This window comes from Sceloporus undulatus, chromosome 7 (assembly GCF_019175285.1).
Source record: "Sceloporus undulatus isolate JIND9_A2432 ecotype Alabama chromosome 7, SceUnd_v1.1, whole genome shotgun sequence".
NCBI lineage: Eukaryota > Metazoa > Chordata > Lepidosauria > Squamata > Phrynosomatidae > Sceloporus > Sceloporus undulatus.
In genome coordinates, this window is record NC_056528.1 from 17997271 (window position 1) to 18017276 (window position 20006).

The following is a 20006-nucleotide window of genomic DNA, read 5'->3' on the forward strand; positions in this document are numbered from 1 at the left end:
AGCTGATTTGGATTTCAGAGACTCACAAACCTGTGGCAGATGTCCATGGTAAATAGAAGTGCAGGTGTTCATGGCATCGGGCCACATAACCTGGGCCCAAGGCAGGCTTTACCAAAAAGAAAAGAGAGAAGTCGATCCAGGTTTTAAAATTTCTAGACCTATATATAAATATATACAGTAGGTGGATTCCCAAAGTGCAGAGGGGAAAAATGGGGACTGAGCCTGTTAGGTTGACACAGAATGATGGTTGGGGTTAGAGTTGGTCAATGTTACTCTTTTGGATTACGATATGTATTGGATCGCGTAAAATGAAGCCTATACTTGGTCCACCAGCCAAGGACTGGGGCCATTCATCCTTGTGCCATGTTCCCTTCTGCAGCAAATTACCAGTAATTCAGAGTTAATTGTAGCTTCAGGGCAAGCACCAACTGTGTCAAAAGGGTAACCAAGAAGGACTGCCTTGCAAGAAACCGTAAGCAAGAAAGAGTGGGACGTTCCGCGTCAGGCGTGACGGAGACAGCGGCTCGGCTGGCTGCTACTCACATTGTAAATGGGTCTGGCCAGAACCACAACCCCCCCTGAGAGCCTGGAAGGCAGCTCCATTATGAGTCTGCAACAGTGTACCAGTGGCTTTGCTTCAGCTATTGCGCTTCAGTCTCCCTCCATTACAGAATTTTGTATTATTGGCCGCATAAGCCCAAGGGGACAAGACATTTGATTACTTTACAATGTTCCTTCCTTGCTCTGTTTCTTGGCTGCCTGGTGTATTTGGGAAGCAAAGCCAGGGAATTGCACACAAAACCCAAGAGAAATACAGGCATAGCGCAGTTAATACTGCCTCTGATGACAAAGCTCTTTTTTTACAAAGTCTTTTTACACCCACTAGAGCCTCCATTTCTCCCCTTCTCTTCCTCTGTCTAGTAGAAGGTTTTTTAGCAGCATCAGCATTGGGAGGAGGATGAAGAAGGGCTGGAGAAACACAGACTTGTGGTGGCAGATTTCAGTGATATGTTTATGGCAAACGATGCAATAAACCCTGAGCTGAGGATGAAGCTGGGATCCTGCTCTAGCTGATCCTACTGTTACTGTGTGTGTGCCTGCCTCCAGAATGCTTACCTAGCAATGCAAGGAACAGTAAAACAGAGAGAAAAGTGGGGCACAGGCAAGTCTGCTTAATAGTGTACATGCACCCCTCCAGCACTGGCTGAACCTCAGTAAGACAGTCACATCATGCTCTCTCAGACGGTGCAACACATGTACCAACCTATGGATTCACTCCCTGCAGTGGCACAGAGGTTCTCATAGCCCATAGTAAAAGCATCTGAGTTAGAAAACCATTACCTTCCCTCTTCTGCCCCTCACTTGGGCTTCATCTTCCCCCAACCAGATGTTCTTTGGAGCCTTCCTATCTTCCGCCAGAGAGGCAGCACAATCAACCCTTCCATCAGGGCCTGAGACTGTAGCCTTGCTCACTAAACCCACTCATTAGCAGACTTCCAAATTGGCCTAATTGGGAAACATTATGCCAATCAGGGGAGACGTGCCTCTGTTTATATGTTGCAATGATGGAAATTTTGGAGAAGGGGGAGAGGGAGTAGAGATAGATGGGTGGACCAAAAACATGTCATAGTCCTGGAGTGGACAAAATGCTTAAATCAGTTCCGATCTGTATCTGGTTCACACTTGCGCAGAATTGATTTATCCAAAAAGGCGCTGAAAAAATCAGCATCAAGACGCAGATTAAGTGGGTCTAGTCTAGCGCATGGCCCCCCTCTCCAAATTGCTTCAGCGATTCGGTTCAAGTGCGAACCAGGGTCATTTAAATTGGTTCAAACCGATTTGGGATCCAGTTTAAAAGGTAGTGGGAATGAGGCCCTGAACATCCAGATATCTCTCCCTTCACAACTGGCAGGAAAGTAGAGACAATTTGGCCGTGGACCAAGTCAGTCTCCTGCCCAAAGCACCTGTATTTCTTTTCATTTAGTCTCAGCCTTCTGTGCAATTTCCATGCTTAGCCTCCGCTCTCCAGGGGAGAATAGCCAGTAAAACAATTAATAGAAGTTTATCTCACAGCTCCAGAGATTAGAGGCAGGAGGCGGATAGGGCAGAGACGGATAGCAGGAGAGAAGAGGATGATATGCAAACATTTGGGAGCTAATAAAAGCACAAATGAGCAGTTATACCTTATCCAGAAGGCTTGCTGTAGAGATTAACTCCACCAGGGGAAACTGCTTTAAACCTTCTTGATCTGTAAGAAGACAGTGGGCCACTTAAAGTTTAACTGTCCTAGGAGCTAAATGGAACCTCCATGTTCCAAAGCCGGAAACCTTTGCCATCCAGCAGCTTGCATTCAGTCCTAATGCATACAAACAGTAAGACAAAACAGGTGTGTGTGTGTTTTACATGCCTTCAAGTCATTTTATTTTACTTATTTTGACTCTGTAGATCTATAATTTTATAATTAAAACAGCCTCCAACATTGTCTATTGACCATAAGTAAATATTGATTATAGATTGATTGATTGATTGATTGGTTGGTTGGTTGGTTGAGGGGGTTACTTGGCAAGATTTATTCAGAAGAGGTTTGCCATGGCCTTCCTCTTAGTCTGAGGGAGTGTGACTTGCCCAAAGGAATAGTGTATGTTAATGTGTTTCTATGGCTAAGCAAGGATTCGAACCTTCATCCCCAGAGTCCTAGTCCCAACGCTCAAACCACTAGACTACGCTGGCTTGCCAAACATAGGCGTTTCTAAGGATATATTGCTTGGGATTTGCAAGAGGGAGGGGATATCGTACCCCACTTTTTTAACTCAAGAAATGGTTCAGGTTTAGCCCATCCTTTTTATTCAGGCTGAAGGAAAAGCAAGGAGGACACGGTCTCCAGCAAAGCAGACTTTAATTACCTGCAACATTAAGAACCCGCCCAATGAAATTAGGAAAAGATAATGGCCACTAAACTCCCATGTTGTCTTGATGGATCTCCTTGAGAATACATTAAGACAAGAGGGTACAGAAACCACTAAAAGTTTAATGACTGCAGCAAAAAATTATTAATTGTATACCGTGAGAAGGAACGAAAGGCACTAAGGATCAGAATGTGATTACAGAAGAAGACAAACAGGGAAGAGCGTATGTTAAGTTAATGTGTTTGCTTATTAGAAACAACCCAAGCGGACTGCTGAGTAAGTTAAATTCATCATTTTAGCGAGAAACAGAGATAAACAATTACTGTTAGCACTATAAGACTGCAAAGTGCACATAAGTACACTGGCAATGCATGATGAAATTGCAGCAGCAAATGGGGTTGCAGAATAGGACTGCCAGCAGCCAAGGATGGGCAACCAAAGTTTTCTGCGTATCTCTTTTGTCTCCTTCGCTACTCCAATTAGTAGATACAGAACACATTTTCAAAGGGGACCTGCAATAAGATGTTGCAGCATGAGGTGCATTCACCATTTTATGCTCTCTGAGCATGTTCAACATGCCCTCCGATTTGGCAAGGATGGTTCCACTATTTCAGCTGCTTTTCAAATGTCCCAGTTCCTTTGTCCACCTCCCAATTTATTCATCCTCAGCTCGCTTCAATTGCTGCAAACTCAGCAGGGAGAAAGGCAAAGGAGGAATCATGTCCTTCCCAGTAGACTCAAGCAAAAGCAAACTGCTGCGGCCTCTCCTAGCTTGTTTGTTCTTCCACATTATTGCCTTTTTTTGCCATTTTAACCACACTCTGGTATTGTTTCGCCTCATGTGTCCTGCAGGTTTTCATCTAGGAATCATTGGAGGATATGCTTTCCATCTCTGCCTCGCAAAGAACTCAACAATAGTGGAGAGGCCGAGTTTCAGATAACTACAGCCAATGCTAATTTCCAGAAATAAGTACCTCTCTGAAGCTCAGGTCCTTTCAAATTCAATACAACGGTATTAGCAATGTTGACTTCGAGGCTATTCAGCTGAGAGGCTCTCAGGAAAAAAAGTGCATTAGCTTGCAAAGTGCTTTGACCACCACCCTCTTAAGAGCACAAGAAAGCAAATGAAGTCTCCAGCTAGCTCTCAACTGATGAGAATATCCTTTTTTGAGGGGAGGAAGAACCCTGCTGCACAAAGAGCGACGTGAAACTCAAAAGCTAATCCAAAGCTAGGGTTGCATGCACTGGCAGGTTCATCTTTGAAAGCATGTCAGGCGTGGAGGTCTTTTGGGGTCTCCAATTGTTGTCCAGAGATTAGAGACGGGAGAGAAGGAGAAGAACATGCAGGAGAGAAAAGAATGACATGGAAACCTTTGGAAGACCATAAAGGCACAAATGAGAGCAAAGTTATGTGTTTATAGTTTTGTTGTGTAGGTATGTTTTAGACATATAGTGGGCCCTTGGTATCTGCTGAGGTTTGGTTCCAGGACCCACCGTGGATAACAAAATCCGTGGATGCTCAAGTCCCATTAAACACAGTGGATAGCAAAATGATGTCCCTTAGATAAAAAAAACAAAAAGCAAAATTTGCTTTTTGGAATTTCTACCTTTTTTGGAATATTTTAAAGCCGTAGATGCTTTAATCCATTGTTTAAAAATCCATGGATCTGCAGGACTGAATGTACAGATAAAATGTCGTGTAGTAGTTCTTATAGAAATAGTCAAAGATTTCCAATACCTTGGATCAATCCTTGACCAAAATAGAGATTGCAGTTAAGAAATCAGATGAAGATTAAAACGGGGAAGGGCAGCTATGAAAGAACTAGACAGGATCCTTAAGAGATAAAATGGGACACTGAAGTAAGGACAGTCCAAGCCATTGTATTCCCCATCGCCATGTATGAATGTGAGGGTTGGACAGTGAAGAAAGCAGAAAGAAAGAAAATGAATTCATTTAAGATGTGGTGCTGGAGAAGAGTGCTGAGGACACCATGGTCAGCCAAAAAGTCAAACAAATACCTTATTCAGAAGGGCCAAGAGTGGGAAATCTGAACCAAATGCTTTCCCAGCTTGAATATAAACCAGCCTGACTTGAGGAAAGTTTGTTTGTGAGTTTTTTTTCCTATCTTCAAATCCGGGAGATGAGTAAAACCAATCCATATTCTGAAAGATAATGCAAAGCAATGCAAGTGTCATCCATCTGTTTCATTGAAAAATGTCACATTTGAATTCCATCCCCATGAATCCATTGCCTACACATTGATCATCCCTTTGAGTCCCACATTTGTCTGTGAGAAACACAACACCACACAATGTTCCCTGCCTGACAGCGGAGTGATTTCAGGATGAGACGTCCGGTTTTTATCAAGCTGTGCCCGAGAACCGCTTACTCTTTAATCCTGCTCATCAGCATGAAGAGGAGACTGTGCGGTAATAAAGAAAAACAAAAGCATCAGCGTCAACACAGCAGCTATTTACGCTTGGAAAGAGAAGTCAATATTGCTCACAACATGCCATATCAAGGCTGGCCTGTCAAGGCCAATGAAGTCTCCCTCTTTTGCTGTCTTGAAGAACTATTTAGCATACAATGGTTAACAAGTGAGATTTGTCATTCTCCTAATGCAAATGTACCTTTCCCAGAATCTCAGGAGGGAGATAATCATAAACTAGCCTTAGTGTCTCCTCCGCTGGCCCTGATCACAATTGATTTTAATGATATTAGGGGCTATGCAACCAAATGAAAGAACCCTTGAAGTCAAAATGTGGAGTATCATTTCTTCCCGATATCACATATCCCCCCATCTATCTTGATTTGGCAGTCCTGATTAATCTGTCATCTCACTTTTTCAGCTGCTTTTAAAATGTTCCAGTTTCTCTTTCCTCCATCCACTTTCCCCCTTCTTCCTCAGTCTATTCCAATTGCTGCAATTTGAGTTCAAAGTGCAATAGTAGTCATTTAACGCAGCAAAAGAGAGAGGAAGAGGCAGAATATTGCCCTTTGCAGTAGGTTCCATAATTTAACCAGGGGGAAGGTGGGGTAAAAATGTAGATAACAAATACAGCCTTGGTATCTGCTGGAGTTTGGTTTCAGGACTCCCTCTAAATACCAAAATCTGTGGATGCTCAAGTCCCATATATACAGTAGCATAGTAAAATGGTGTACCTTATATAAAATGGCAAAATAAAGGTTTGCATTTTGGATTTTTTTTTCAAGTGGTGAATGGTTGAATCTGTGGCTACGGAGGGTCGACTACACAATGCTCACATCACTACACCATGCTGGCTCTCAGGGTCTAAGCAGGGGCACATCAAACTACACAAATAAATGAGGACAATAGCACAGAGCAAATTTGGTTTCTAGATTTTATTATTTTTCACATGACGAGAGAGACCAACATTGTAACGGAGAAGAACGGATTATCTGGACAGCCTTCTAGGACCAATCCCCCTCTGAGTACTTGCTGAAGTGGAAACAATCGGACAAGCCGAGGCCTCGAATGAGTTTCGGAAAGGCACGAGGGACACATTCCTCCAGACCAGCCTGCTGCGGAGAGCGAGCGAGCAAGCAGGGAGGCAATCCAACAAAGTCATTTCAGCAGACAGATTCTGGCAAAGGAGCTGGAGCTGCTGCCGGCCGCTGCCGTCACCACCGCCGGGCAAGTCGGCTCCCGACAGATGGCTGCGTTATCACACACTACGTTGGATGCGAGCACAGAACATCCCGATTTCGTTTACATGTTAACATTCAAGCTTCCTGCTAATTGCCGGCAGAACCTTGCGTTCCCCCGTTGCAGATGCCAGCGCGTGAGCAAAATAAATTTGGGAGAGACAGAATGGGAGTGCTAAAATCTGCCGCCCTTACCCCTATCCCCAAATACACACACATGAACGCACGCACACATATATATACAAGCAGCTTCATCCCCCAGCTGGTGCCTTCATGCTCAGAGAACAAAGAAGAAATGCATTGCTAACTCCCGGCCTGAAAGTAACCATAGCCCCCCTGGAATCCACTCAGGTTGAGGCACATCATGGAAGGTTTTCTGGAGAGTTGTGTCCAAAGGAATGACGGATTTGGGGGAGCATCACCGTAGTCCACGATGGCCAACCGTGGGAGGTTGGGGACAGCATTCACTTGTTAAGAGACATTGAGGGGCTGCACCCGTGTATCATATACCTCATTGAACTTTAATATGCCCCCCAATACCTTCTAGGGGATGTTGGGGGTATTTTTTACAATGTTTTAAGGCACTCTGGAATAGTTTTAACTTCCAGTTATTAAAAAAAGGCTTTTAAAATGGCCTGGGAGGAGGGACTGAAAACATGGTAAAAATGACTCGTAGGAGGTTACAGAAACAGCACTGCAGGGGCTGCATACAGCCTGCAGCCTATATTCTGCCCTAGTCAGTGATTCCTTACCAATCCTGGTTTTGCCAATAAAGCCAGGACAAAAAAGACACCGCTGCATCTCAACCAGGGAAGTTTGTAATGGCTAGAATACAAGAGAGCGCAAGAGCACACATGTCCATGTGCGACAGACTGAGGCCACTGCAGAGTCACAGAGCAGATTAGTGCAGGTCTGTCATGCTGCTTGCTGGCTGTCCTGGATGTTAACGCTGTTACGTTTCCGGAGCCGGACTTCTTGATCCTGCTGGGAGCAAGAGGAGAGCAAGAGGGTTCAGTCAGCTAGGCTTGGTGTGTTTGGGTGTGTAGTTGCATTAGCAATTTCCAAGTGCCTTGTTTGGCTCCACCCTCTAGGCTCAAGCTTAGAGATGCAAAATTTAAACTGTAATGAAGAAATCATTTTACAATCCTTTCAGTTAATTTTTTGAGTTCCCTTCTGACTGTAACACTGATGGTAAACAACAACAACAGCAACTGCGTATTTCATTTTTAAAAAAGCACTCAGATTTCAGGGACTGATGGTTGTAAAGGTACCCTTGATAAAGATCTGAGCAATCTCATGGATGAGAGAGAAATAACCTTAACAGTGCTTCATTCAATTATTTCATTGCATCCTCTGTGGTCTCCTCTCTCCCAGCCCACAAGATTGCCCAAACTCTTTCCCTTGTTTATTCCTACAACACCGCCAGCCTTGGATTCCAGATATTTCATAAACTTTTTGTGTACTGTCAAAGGTGGAGTGTCAGTGCTTCCTGTGGCAGGCTGCAATAAAAAATGAGTTAATGTAACAGAAAATATTAACATCTGTTTGTAATTATTCAGGTTGCAGTGGGTCTGTAGACTGTAAGTACACAATAAAAGAGACTGATTGCTTGCATCTGAGCAAAGTCCTGGTGTTTCCATCTCCTGATCTCACTCCTAGGCTGTTCTAAGATCAGAAGCTGGCCTTAAGCACAAGCAGAATACTTCCAACTTCACAGGGGAATAAACAGATAGATTCTGGACAAACTGTGATGCTTAGGGACTCTTTTGGCAAACCACGCTCTCCTGTCACATCCTTTTCTCACTGGGCCACCCATACCCACTGCCTTAAAGGCAGACACCTGAACCCAGCAGGGCTCAAGGGAGGTCTTACTGAGTCAGAGTCTTCTCCAGTCTGGCTGCTCAGAAAATCTACGTAGTCATCCTTTTGGCTGCCAAGAACCTCCTCTTCATACTCTGTCTGATAGTCGGATTCATCTGAAAAAGAACAAGGTTTAGGGAGAAAGACTGTCGCAAAAGCCAGCAAACATCAGAGAGGGCGAAAGGGAAGTTCAAAGCTTTTTAACAGTCTACTCTGATAGCACATTTTGCTCCTGGGAATCTGTGTTTTAATCAAAAGGAGAACTTTTCTCTCAACTCTTTGTGGTTCTTTTGGCAGGGATGAACAGGTCTACTCTGACATCAGGTTCTCAAATTGCTGACATATTTGTCCTATCTGGCACTGGAAGTTTTAACTCTGCCAGACTGCAATTTGAATTTCTTCCAAAGTCATCCCTAAAATGGATGCTTGACGTTGCTGGCAGCCTGCAACAGAGAAAGAGTATGGACTCTGTGTTACACTAAGAGTTACTCCTAGTCCCATTTTGCATGGGTTCATGTTACTGGCTTCCACACAGAGCCACACGGAGGGATTTACATTTTTTAAACAACAACAACAACCCTGTCTCATTGGGATCAAAATTGGGACTCAAAGCAGCTCACAATTTTCATTACAGACCAGGTCTGCCTCCAATGTTAAATGCTCACTAAGGTATGTCTTGAAGGACTAGGAGTGAAAAATCCCTAATGAAGCATATATGAACCTTTTTTGTAACATATTAGCCGCTGGTGTGAAATGCCTCATTCCAAAACACGCTTGCAGAGCAAACAGTGCCAGATGGTAAAAATAAGTGAGCCACGTGGCACCCTACAAAGGAAGGCAACTTTTTCAGTGGACAGGAGTAAAAGCGGATGTTGGAGATCGACGCCGAGAAGAATCAAAGCCTTGGGAGAGAATTGCCAAGGGAAGGTGGCGCAACAAAAGGCGAGACTACTCACCATCCACCACAACGGGCTTGACTGGCTCAATCCGGGAGACTATTTCAGCTAAGTCAGTGAAGGATGTTGTGGGGCAAGTCACAAGCTGCAAGAGAAAAAAAGAGAAGGATGCACAGTTACATCATTGCCACGGGCTTCTATGTCTCTTATGTTTGTTCCTGATGCAAATCAAAGACTTGATGTCAAGTTGGGGATTAGAAAAAAAACAAAGGCAGCCAACAGGGGATTGCTGGTGCAGCATGGGAGCAAACAGCTTGCACAACAAATACACACAATGAAATCTTATCTCTGCCACCAGCTAGCTAGCTTACCCTGCCTAAGCCACACGCTCAGAAGACCAAACTAGACTCTTTTGTACTGTTGGTCAGTGTGCAAGGGAATGGGTGAGGCGGGGTTAGGATAGAGATATCCCTACTATGGCTACCACTTGAAGGGAAACATTGATGCTTAAGGTCAAACAGCAAGGTAACTAAAATCTGAATATCTCATATCTGAACTGCTTAGGACCAGAACTGTTTTTGTTTCCTGATTTTTGAATATTTGCATAAACATAATGAGGTATCTTGAAGAGAGGACCGAAGTTCATACATGAAATTCTTATGTTTCATATAGACTTTATACACATAGCCCTTCAGGTAATTTTATGCACAATATTTGTAATAGTTTAGTGCATGAAAGGAAGTTTGTATACATGGAACCGTCAGAAGGCAAAAGTGCCACTATCTCAGTCACCCATGAAAAAGGTTTTGGATTTTGGAGCCTTTCGAATATCGGGGTAAGGGAGACTCAACCTGTAGTTACAAATAGCAGGTTACTTATAATTAATTCCATTTCCCAGGATTTTTTGCATTGTACTTCAACAGTAATGTAATGAGGCATAACTTTATTCCTCGGGGTGGTAAAACTGCTTATAGCTGCACAAAGTGTGTGATGCCGCACAGGAGGAATAGTATACAATTCAAGTGCTGTCTATTACGCTGTAGTCTCATGCTTTGCTATGGGCACTCAGGTGATGAAATTGATGTGAGGCAAGTGTGTTTTGCATTAGAAGCCACTGGCTTGTAGTGTTTGTTTAAAAAGAAAACAGGAATCTCAGTTTCTGCTCATTTTCCCATCTGAGAGACTGCAAAGAGAATTTACTGAACAACGCCGCAGAGAACGGAGAATGTATTACAGGGTGTTAGCCAAAGGTCTTAAAAATAGTTACAGATACAATCCTACTGGCTCACCAAGACTTATTTATCTAAGCTGAAAAGCACTCAACTCAGTTTGCCATAAAATATGACAGTCTTTCCTCTCTTTTAGACAGGCATGTAATCTCTATATTACAATCCAAAATACGGTGCTTCAAATGGCAAATTCTGGACACATTCTGATGAGACACAGAGGCAGAATAGCAGATATTGCCAGTTGCTAGTATTCAATCTGCATATATCTAAAAAAGAAAGAGGCTCTAGAAGTTTGGGCAACCATATTTGTCAGAGATTCACATTATATACAGTGACAAAAGGGCTAATGTTGGTTCTGCAGGAATCAAGTCTGGATTAGCTTTTTCTGTGCAGAAAGAGATGCAAAACACTGAGTAGGTCTTCAACTTTTCAGCTCTATACTGTGTGGTGTTTTTTTTTAAATAGCATGTTTCTAGTTTTCATGGATGAAAATAAAAGGTTTGAAAGCCATGGAGAAAAACCTGCTACAATTGCAGAAACCTGAAGGGCAGCTCCATGGGTTTTCTAGCTGTCAGGAGTACAGCTTGACTGGCTATGAAACTCCTTTTTTTCCTTGATTCAACTCACTCCAGATAGGTGACATCCTATGCAGTTAATGTTTGCTCCACATGTACGGTACTCCTTCTGACCCATGCAACACCCTAGGTAACCTGCAGCTCAACATCACTTCACAATCTTTTCCCCATCCATCCCAATATATTACCATGATCCCAGAGACTGCATGAAACCGATCTCTTAACAGTGGGCAAAGCCGGATGCTCTCAAAATCTGTCAAGTACACGCTATCTTCCCTTTGGGAACTGAAAGTCCTAACATCTTTCTCAAGTGCTGAGGATCTTACACTCGGGCTGCTGTTGAGAGTCTGCAGCAGACGGTTGGGATTTTCATGTTGTATAATGCCCCCTCCCACGTAATAACTCTTAGCCTCTTAAGACACTGCAGACCACAGAGTAAAGGGATATTTACTTTACCACTTAATAATGTCTTTCTACCCAGCTTATCAAACCAAGACAGTAGCTTTTAATGAAAATCCAAGTGAAAGTACATTATAATCAGGGTGCAGGCCGGGGTGCCATCTCTTCTGGCCGAACAGATGTTACAGCCCAGGTTTGAGGCTCTTCTTTTCAAAAGAGGTGGAGAATCTTGGTGTCTATGAAGGGAAACATACCCTATAGAGGGGTGGAAAACTGCTTGGGGTTAGGGGTCTGCTCTGCTCCCCAATGAGACCTTGGAAGACTACGATCCTTGTTGCATCTTTCACAAAAAATGGGACCACCTCTTTTCTTTCTCTTTCTGAAACCTCTCTTTTCTCGCTTCCTTCCTGCTCAGTGACCTGGCCAAGAGTATATGAGATGGGTCTTAGCTGAAGTCTGAACTGAATGGTGGCTGGGAGTTTGTCTGAAACAAGAGAGAGGCTTCCACAAAGAGTGGAATGCTTTCCAAAAAAACACTGCCTTTCCCCATGATTTGGCTAATGGGTAGCCAAGCTTAGACAGCCAGGTTGGCCAAACCTCCAGTGATTTTGGAGAACTTCCACAATTCTCCACCACTGGCCATGGTGGGGCAAGGCTGGTGTGACTTGTAGTCCAAAGCCTCTGAAATGTCAATGGCTCCCCAGCCCTGGTCAGACAGTCAACGGACATCATGAAGAGGCACAACAGTGAAAGTGAAGGGGGTGTCACTTGAGGTCTGTTGTGACTTGCTCCTCCAGTATGAGGTCTATTGTTTACTTTCAAGACTCCACAGCCTCCTCCACCATTGGGATACTCACACATGAAGGTTTGGATTTACAGAGCTCCTGCCTGTCCTTCAGCATCTTGTCCAGGACTCCACTCCTGCACCAGACATTAAATACTGTCCTCCCATGTTGATAGCCTACTTCCTGAAAAGAGAAGAGGACATGTTCAGTAGCAGTAGCTGGGCTGGGTTCATTTGCCAAAGGCACATTGGAAGAGGATCCAGAACTCTGACCCTACCTCTTACAAGTTAGTAGGTGGACAGAATCCACATGGTTGGCCTTTCGCTCAGTTCAACTAGACTTAACTGTTGCCACTGTTTAAGAATTAACATTTTTTCAGCTCCCCTGGTTGATGGGAAATGCTGAAATCTTGTACTGAGGATAGAATCTGAAGCTTATGAACACACTTCATAACAAACCCATCTGTTTCTTCTCTCCTACACCTGCCACTCACACAGATTTCATCAAACTTTCCAAAGTCTAGAGTGCCATAGCGGTCAATGGGCGGTCGGATGTATTCGCAGTAGTCACTGCTCTTGACCATCTCCAACTGCCGGACACAGCACACGTAGGCAAGCCTGGTCTGGATCTCAGCCATGTTCAGGACCTGCCAAAAGCAAAAAGCAACAGTGGTGTTAACTGGAAAAACAGGGGGATGGCTGTTCCCAAGTGCCTTCAAAAACTGCAGCCTTCCCCTGAAAATCAGTTTAGTGAGCATCCTGCAAACTGTTTAGTCAGTATGCTGAGAATTGCATGTTAGATATTCTCAGAGAAGACTGGGCTGGAAGCCTCCACAGTTAAAATAGGCCTGAAATTGGGTTGTTAGTGTGATGTAGACAGGGTCACGCTTATCCAAGGCATAAAAATACACTTAGGCTTAGAACCATGCCTGGCCTTTTCCACTGAGTGCTTCCTTTCCAATCCAACCTCTCTATGTTTTTCATGTTTAAGACCAATGTGGTGACAGGAGGCCAAAAGGAACTGTAAATATGGTCTGGTTTTCAGAGCTTGTAAAGTTGCAATTCTGAGAGCTGGTGTGCAAAAAAGTAACTTCTCCAAGCTCTATTTACTCTGCCGCCTTGACAATGGATGCTTCCAAGAGTCTTTGTAACTACGGCTGGCCCTCGACATTTGCGGGTTTGACTTTTGCGGATTTGATTATTTGTGGTTTTGATAAATATGTTCTCTATGAATCTCTAAGTTCTCCAGTGCAACTCTACCAGAAGTTGACCATAGAATTGTGCTGGAGAACCTAGGTAAAATAAGAGTGGTTTTTTAAAAATGTATGGTTTTTCCACATTCATAGGAGTCCTTCAGCCCTAACTCCAGCGAATGTGGAGGGACCACTGTACAATGCACCCTTGAAAATATGTTGTTGCCCAATATTTGTAGCTCAAGAAAAAAAAACTGCTAGCCTTATTTGACCATGCATATTTCTCCTATTCATCAGGAGAACAGTGATAACGTTGAAAAAGAACTCTGCTTTATGAATGTTTCCAGTTCTTTGGTATGCTTATGTGGCCCCCCGGAAGTGACCAGGCCAGTAACTTTCAAGGATCATGAGGTATACCTTCACTTTCTCTACCAGAGGGTTCCACCGCTTCCACAGCAGCCACCATCCAGAGAGGGCATCACCGTAATTGGTGAGGTTGGTCTCATCCCTGCTGCCCACATCGATGGCGATGACCACTTTCGCTCCCATGGACCTTGCAACGTCCGCTGTTGGGATAACAAAGAAGAGTCTGCCACAGCATTGCAATACGGCCTGGCATGAGGCAATTCTTTTTTGGCAGGGTGTCTGCCACTCATCTTCCATGTCTGACATTTGGTGGCATTGCTCCAAAGAGAGGGTCATTTCACCTTCCAAAATGCTCTCTCGGAAATTCTTCCCCTCTCAGCAGAATTAGGGTAATTTATATGCCCCAGTAATTTATTGGCCCTCCTTGTTCCCGTAATTTGCTTTTTAAACCCAAACATTGAAAAGCATTTCTTCAGATAAAATAAAAGGGCCTTTGCAGAGAAAGAGTGACTCAGTGTCCCTCAGGGAGGCGAGGGTGAGAAGACAAGAGGAACAGCAAGTGAAGGAGGCCAACAAAACAGCATCATGACAAGTGTGCCATTTCAGATTGCAGCTGGTGATGGAAAGCAGCACGGTGGGCTGAGAGCTTCTCAGCAAGGTTTAAAGGCCTTCTCCTGCATACATTTAAGCTTACATTTCAAAGAGAGACAGCACAATCTGGCACTGCCACTTATTTTATTTTAACTTTTTCTGTATTGATTGTTGTTTTAATTCTGATGTAAGCCGCCCTGATCATTGGAAGGGCGGGATATAAATAAAAATTTTATTATTTATTTATTATTTATTGATTCCTCTTAACTATAACAAAGTTGAGAGTCATGATGATTTACAACTGGATTAGGAGTAGGAAAAACCCAGCTCCACATTTCCACTCAGTCAACTCTGGACCATTCCCAATCCCTTTCTCAGCCTCTCCTACCTCACAGGGTGGTTGTGAGGAGGGAGGAACACCATCCTGGAATGTATTTTGATAGGGCATAGTGAGAATGTAATCAGCCTAGGCCTAAAGCTCACCTAATTCACAGGGCAGTGTGGTATAGCAGTTGGACCAGCTTTCTTCCAACCTGACAACCCACAAACATGTGTTGGAAGACAACTGCTATCATCTCCAGTCAGTAGAGCTGTGTGGGAAGGGTGCCAGGTTGGTAAATAATGAGTTAAAATGTGAGGAAAGAAGCAAGGTGACACACGTCCAGATCCACATTCTGCTATCAGATTCAGATCACATTCTCTCATCATCTACACCATCCAATGAGGGTATTAAACCTAGAAGTATGAGAATGGAGGAAGACAGAAAGGAAGAGAACAATGGCCGATCATACCACCTTCACTTCCTTGGGAGATGGGCAGGATCATGATTATGACAATCTCAAAGTTTGGAAAAGTTTCTTTTGTGGGCTACAACTCCCAGCCAGCATGGTCTCGGTCAATCATATTTCTTGCTGGGGAACCCCAGGAGTTACAGTTCAAAAAGTAACTTATCCAAGCTTTTTTATTACCGCCACAAATATTCAAATGCTCTATTAGCCAGTAGCTTGATGTGGAAGGAGTAACTGGTTTGATTAGGATTTAGTCACAGAGTTCAACTCACTGAAATCATCAGGTCTGATATTAGTCATGACTAACTTGAATCTAATCATCTCTCTCTATAAATGACATCTGGATCCAACTCCTAAGAAGTTGACTTTTTAGCAGGTTAGCCCAAGTCCCATTTAAAAGTTCGGTCTTTTTTGCAGTCTGATGCCCACCCCTTGTTTCCTTGCCATAGTCCAATATCCAAAGGATACCTTGGCAAGCACAAATGCAAGAGAAATTCTAATCTAAAGATCAAGCTGCAAAACAACAGGCAAACAGATTGTATGAAAGGACAGCTGCAACGATACCTGGGAGATTGTTGATGTAACCGCCATCCATCAGGAGGTGTCCGTCTTTGGGATCACAGAGCGGAGGCAAGTAGCCGGAGAGGGACATGCTGGCCCGGATGTACCGCCACAAACAGCCTGCAGGAAAAGGCAGAGAAGGGATCCATCTCCCCCTGAAGGTAAAAAGAAGCAGCAGCAAAGCTATTCTAACCCTAACCTACCCCACACCCTCCCCAAGACAGAGAAAGGATTGAAGCCAGCGCAGTGCAACAGATGGAATGCTGGTCTTTTGCCAAAAGGAACCTGAGTTCAAATCCTTGCTTTATAGTTATAAAGCTCATTGGGCAACCTTGGACCAGTTGTGATAGCTTACCATAACACACCTCACTGGACTGCTACAAGGGTAAAATCACAGCATTATAGAGTTCTGCACAGCAGGATGTTGGACTAAACCAGTGTTTCCCAAACTTTCGTCCTCAAGATGTTTTGCACTAAAGTCCAAAACATCTGGAGGACCAAAGTTTGGGAAACATTGAATTAGATGATATTTTAAAATGGAATAAAACCTCATGCCTGTTGCTGTTGCATTGAGCTCCTGTGATCAAAAACATGATAAATAAGCATGCTGATTTATTAGATTGGGACAAGTAGTTAGGGGGTGGCGTTTGGGGATCTGACAAAGCTTCCAAGGAGCCCTGTGCCGATGATCCCATACAGGAGCCATGCCCCCCATCCCTGGTACAGTATTCCTACCAAATGGCACAGGGCAAAAACATTTTGGCCAGCAGCTCTGCCTCTCTCTTGGACCAGTTCAATTATTTCTATTCAGAGCTGCATGATGAGGGAATTTGTAATCGTTAAAAGCAGGGTGTTTTTAATCAGCCGAAATGGATTGGATCGGCTCCCTTTGGAAAGTGGTAAGGTTTGAGACTCACCCTCATAATTCTTTCCTCCGATCTAACTGCGTGGACAGAGTGTCGAGGGGATCCAGATGCTCCCTTTGAGCATTTATCCTCCCCACCCTCATGAAAAAAAAAATAGCACTGGAAGCTGAAGAAGCCACAAACCTAGGCAGTCTCTGGAAACAGTGCAAAGCCCCTTGACTTGGGGCGGCCATCTTATGGCCGAAGGCTATTAGAAAGCTATGATGTGCATCCAGTTAGAAACATTAAGGCGATGCGACTGGAGCCTCTGGGAACAAGGAAGTCTAAGAGTTCTAATTAGCTAATTAGAAGTCCAGACCGTTTTAGCATTTTGATTGCAGCATTAAGGCTGGGCAGCTCCGAGAGACGGCTATGCTTCTTGCTGCACCTTCATGACTGGGTTTTTCAAATACAGCATTTCCTTGCTTTGTCTTATTACATACAGTTCAAAGGAGAAATAGCACTACCAACCCTGGTTTGTTGCTGTATGCCTTTAAGTCATTTATGACTTCTGCTGATCCTGAGGCAAACCTTTCGATGGGTTTTTTTTGGCATTATTTGTTCAGAAGACGTTTTCATTTGTTGTCCTCTGAGGCTGAGAGAGTATGACTTGCCCAAGGTCAACCAGACAGTTTCCACGAATGAGAAGGGATTTGAACCCAGTGTCTTAGTCGAACACTCAAACCACAACACCATATGGGTTCTTCCAAACTTTGGAGGGTAGTCCTAATACCTTTCCACAGTTACAACCAGAGATGCAGCTACCAGGCCAAGGCAGGGGGAACAAAGTGTGCGCACTGCCCTCCAAGCGAGAATTCTATCCCTCTAAAATAAAATTATCAGTCATTTTCCAAACTGATAGTTTTGCAGTAACTTGAAATGTCAACTGAGCTTTTAGAAACACGAGTTTAGGCATCCAAAGAAAAGGTGCAGGCAGTAACCAAGGGAGTGTGAACACAGCAAATAGGAGTTCAAGGGCAAAAGATGTTCAATCTGTCTCTCTCTTTCTCTCTACAAATTTGGGGATGAAGAAAGATTTAATTGGGGGGCAGAATTCTTATTTATTCACACTTACATGGGTGTAAGCCACACTGGAGACATGGAGGGCACTTCTAGGTACATGCTGTGCTTGTAAAGGTCTTGATATTTAAGGATGTTTAAATTATAATAGATGGAGAAAGTAATTTGCCCTTCCCTTGCAACTGGCAAAATGACTAACAACCTGCTGGTTAATGTAAGCTGCTCCAGGAGCTTAAAAACAGTTCTGGGGTTCCTGCTTGCAAGTTGCGATTTGCCCATCCCCTTTCAGGGAATCAAGGCAGGACAGCTACAAAGTACGCTTACATGGAAGTTAAAAGCACAATGCAGGCCCTGGGGAGTGTGTGTGTTCACACCAAGTCCACCCAGCCCTTGTTGCCATGAGACTCGCTTACCATCTGTGTGGACCCGCATGGCCGAGGCAGTGATGTCTGTCGTGATTATGAAGTAAGGAATCCACAGATCCTGCCATAAGGAAAGCATTTATTAAACTGGTTATTTCCAAATGGCTTGCTAAGAACTCCCATAGAGGAGCCTCACCGCTGGATCTCTGCATGATCCACAGCAAGTACGCATGGCCAGACTAATCCATCTTTGCTGACAGGTGCAATTTTTCTACATTTCTACTCTGGATGTAACTGACTATTCAACAACTCCGAGGGTATATAGGTGGTATTAGTAGCATCACTAGAGTTGGTATCACTCGATGTGGTAACTCATGGTGTCACCCTTTCCATTGCTCTCCCATACAACACCATAAAGAATCCTTAGTAATGGTTTTTTTTGTACTAATGTTACTCACAAATCACAATTTCCATATATTACTGAATGTAATGGCAATAGTTGTGACATAACTATCAAAATTCAAATTATACCTTTAAATTACAATATCATATACACAGCCTAAATGTATTTGCATGTACATAGTTTCATGTAGTTAAGGTGAAGATGTGATGATTTTAAAGAATTTTTAAAAGAATAAAATTGAAATTAAAACATGGAAATGTGCAAATCTCGAATTATTGCATCCTGCGTCCAAATAAATGAAGACCATAATCAGCGTTAAGCAATAGTTTGTTTATGGTTTTATCATAATCCTGGCTTTAGCTAGATGTCACTACAGCTCCCATCATAACTGGCAGAGAAATGTGTTTTGTGGTCCAATACATTTGTAAGGCCCTTGAAATGGCATGTTAATGCAGCCACCAAGTCTTTTGAGACCATAGCTTTTACATGCCTGAAAGTACACTGTTTTAGATATGAAAGTACGCCTTCAAGTTTAATTAGGGGGGAAAGAACAGCACTTACTACTTCTTTAATGCACTGAAATTCAGTCTGTGAATTTCTGTTTTGATGCTCAGATCACATTGCAGAGCTCATGGTCATGACATCACACCAAGGTTTTGGATTTGTCTAGCTACTCTCCCATCCATTCTCTGCTTTTTGAACCACATGGACCCACCTGAGTAAAAGTACCTGACAGTTTATAAGCTTGTAAACCAACGGCCCAATTGATGAGTCTGAGCAAACATGAAAATGTCTACTCCCCAGCCTTTTAAAGCACATTAAAAAGAAGCATTTCTCCCTCGAGGTATGAGCACCAGAGCATCAAAATCTCAAGGGAAGTACCTTGGCAGAAAGAGGTCATCTTAAAGTATGATCCTCGAAAATACTCGTGGGGGGGAAGCATATAGAATATACATGCTGACTACCCAGAAAGTCATGAAGGAAGAAACAGTTTGAGGGTGTGGGGAATCTGAATATACATATAAAGCATCAGCTCAGTTGGATTATTCACACACACACACCAATCTGGACTGAAAAGATTTAAATCCAGCCCTGCAGGATGAAATTAAGTCCTCTGTTAATATAGCCGCACCAAGATTTTATAGGATTCTCTCTCACAAATATAGAAGGGATCAAGAAATCCATAGCTGGACAGGCTAAAACAACAATACAAGGGACATAATCTGCAGCAGGAACAGCTGGAAATGGAGGCTACTCTTTGCAGGGGCAGATTAGTAAGAGACAAGCTGACATGCCTCTCCGTGTTCCTTCCAGTCGCTAGTGCAACCACAATTAGAAGCTAAGGAGGACCTGTACCTGTGCATGAATTTAAGCCATGTAGCAATGACCTACATCAGCCTTCCCCAAATCAGTGCCATTCACAGATATGTTGCACCGCAACCCCATCAGCCCCATTCAGCATGGTTAGGCTGGAAAAAGTTGAATATACGCAAAATAAGAC

General features: G+C 43.5%; 1 protein-coding gene across 2 annotated transcripts in view; it reads right to left on the reverse strand.

Moving 5' to 3' along the window:
- Window positions 1–6255: 6255 nt before the first annotated feature.
- Window positions 6256–20006, reverse strand: part of PNPLA7 (patatin like phospholipase domain containing 7) — a 75315-nt gene continuing 61564 nt past the window's right edge. Inside the window, exons 26-33 of one of the 2 annotated variants that reach the window (XM_042478317.1) lie at window positions 18154–18223; window positions 15819–15935; window positions 13927–14075; window positions 12811–12963; window positions 12390–12500; window positions 9390–9474; window positions 8446–8549; window positions 6256–7557 (exon numbers count right to left, since the gene is read on the reverse strand). In XM_042478317.1, coding sequence (XP_042334251.1) covers window positions 7489–7557; window positions 8446–8549; window positions 9390–9474; window positions 12390–12500; window positions 12811–12963; window positions 13927–14075; window positions 15819–15935; window positions 18154–18223 — 858 coding nt within the window. In that variant the 3' untranslated portion in view covers window positions 6256–7488. The remainder of the gene's footprint in view (window positions 7558–8445; window positions 8550–9389; window positions 9475–12389; window positions 12501–12810; window positions 12964–13926; window positions 14076–15818; window positions 15936–18153; window positions 18224–20006) is intronic. The other variant, XM_042478316.1, reaches the window with a different exon arrangement.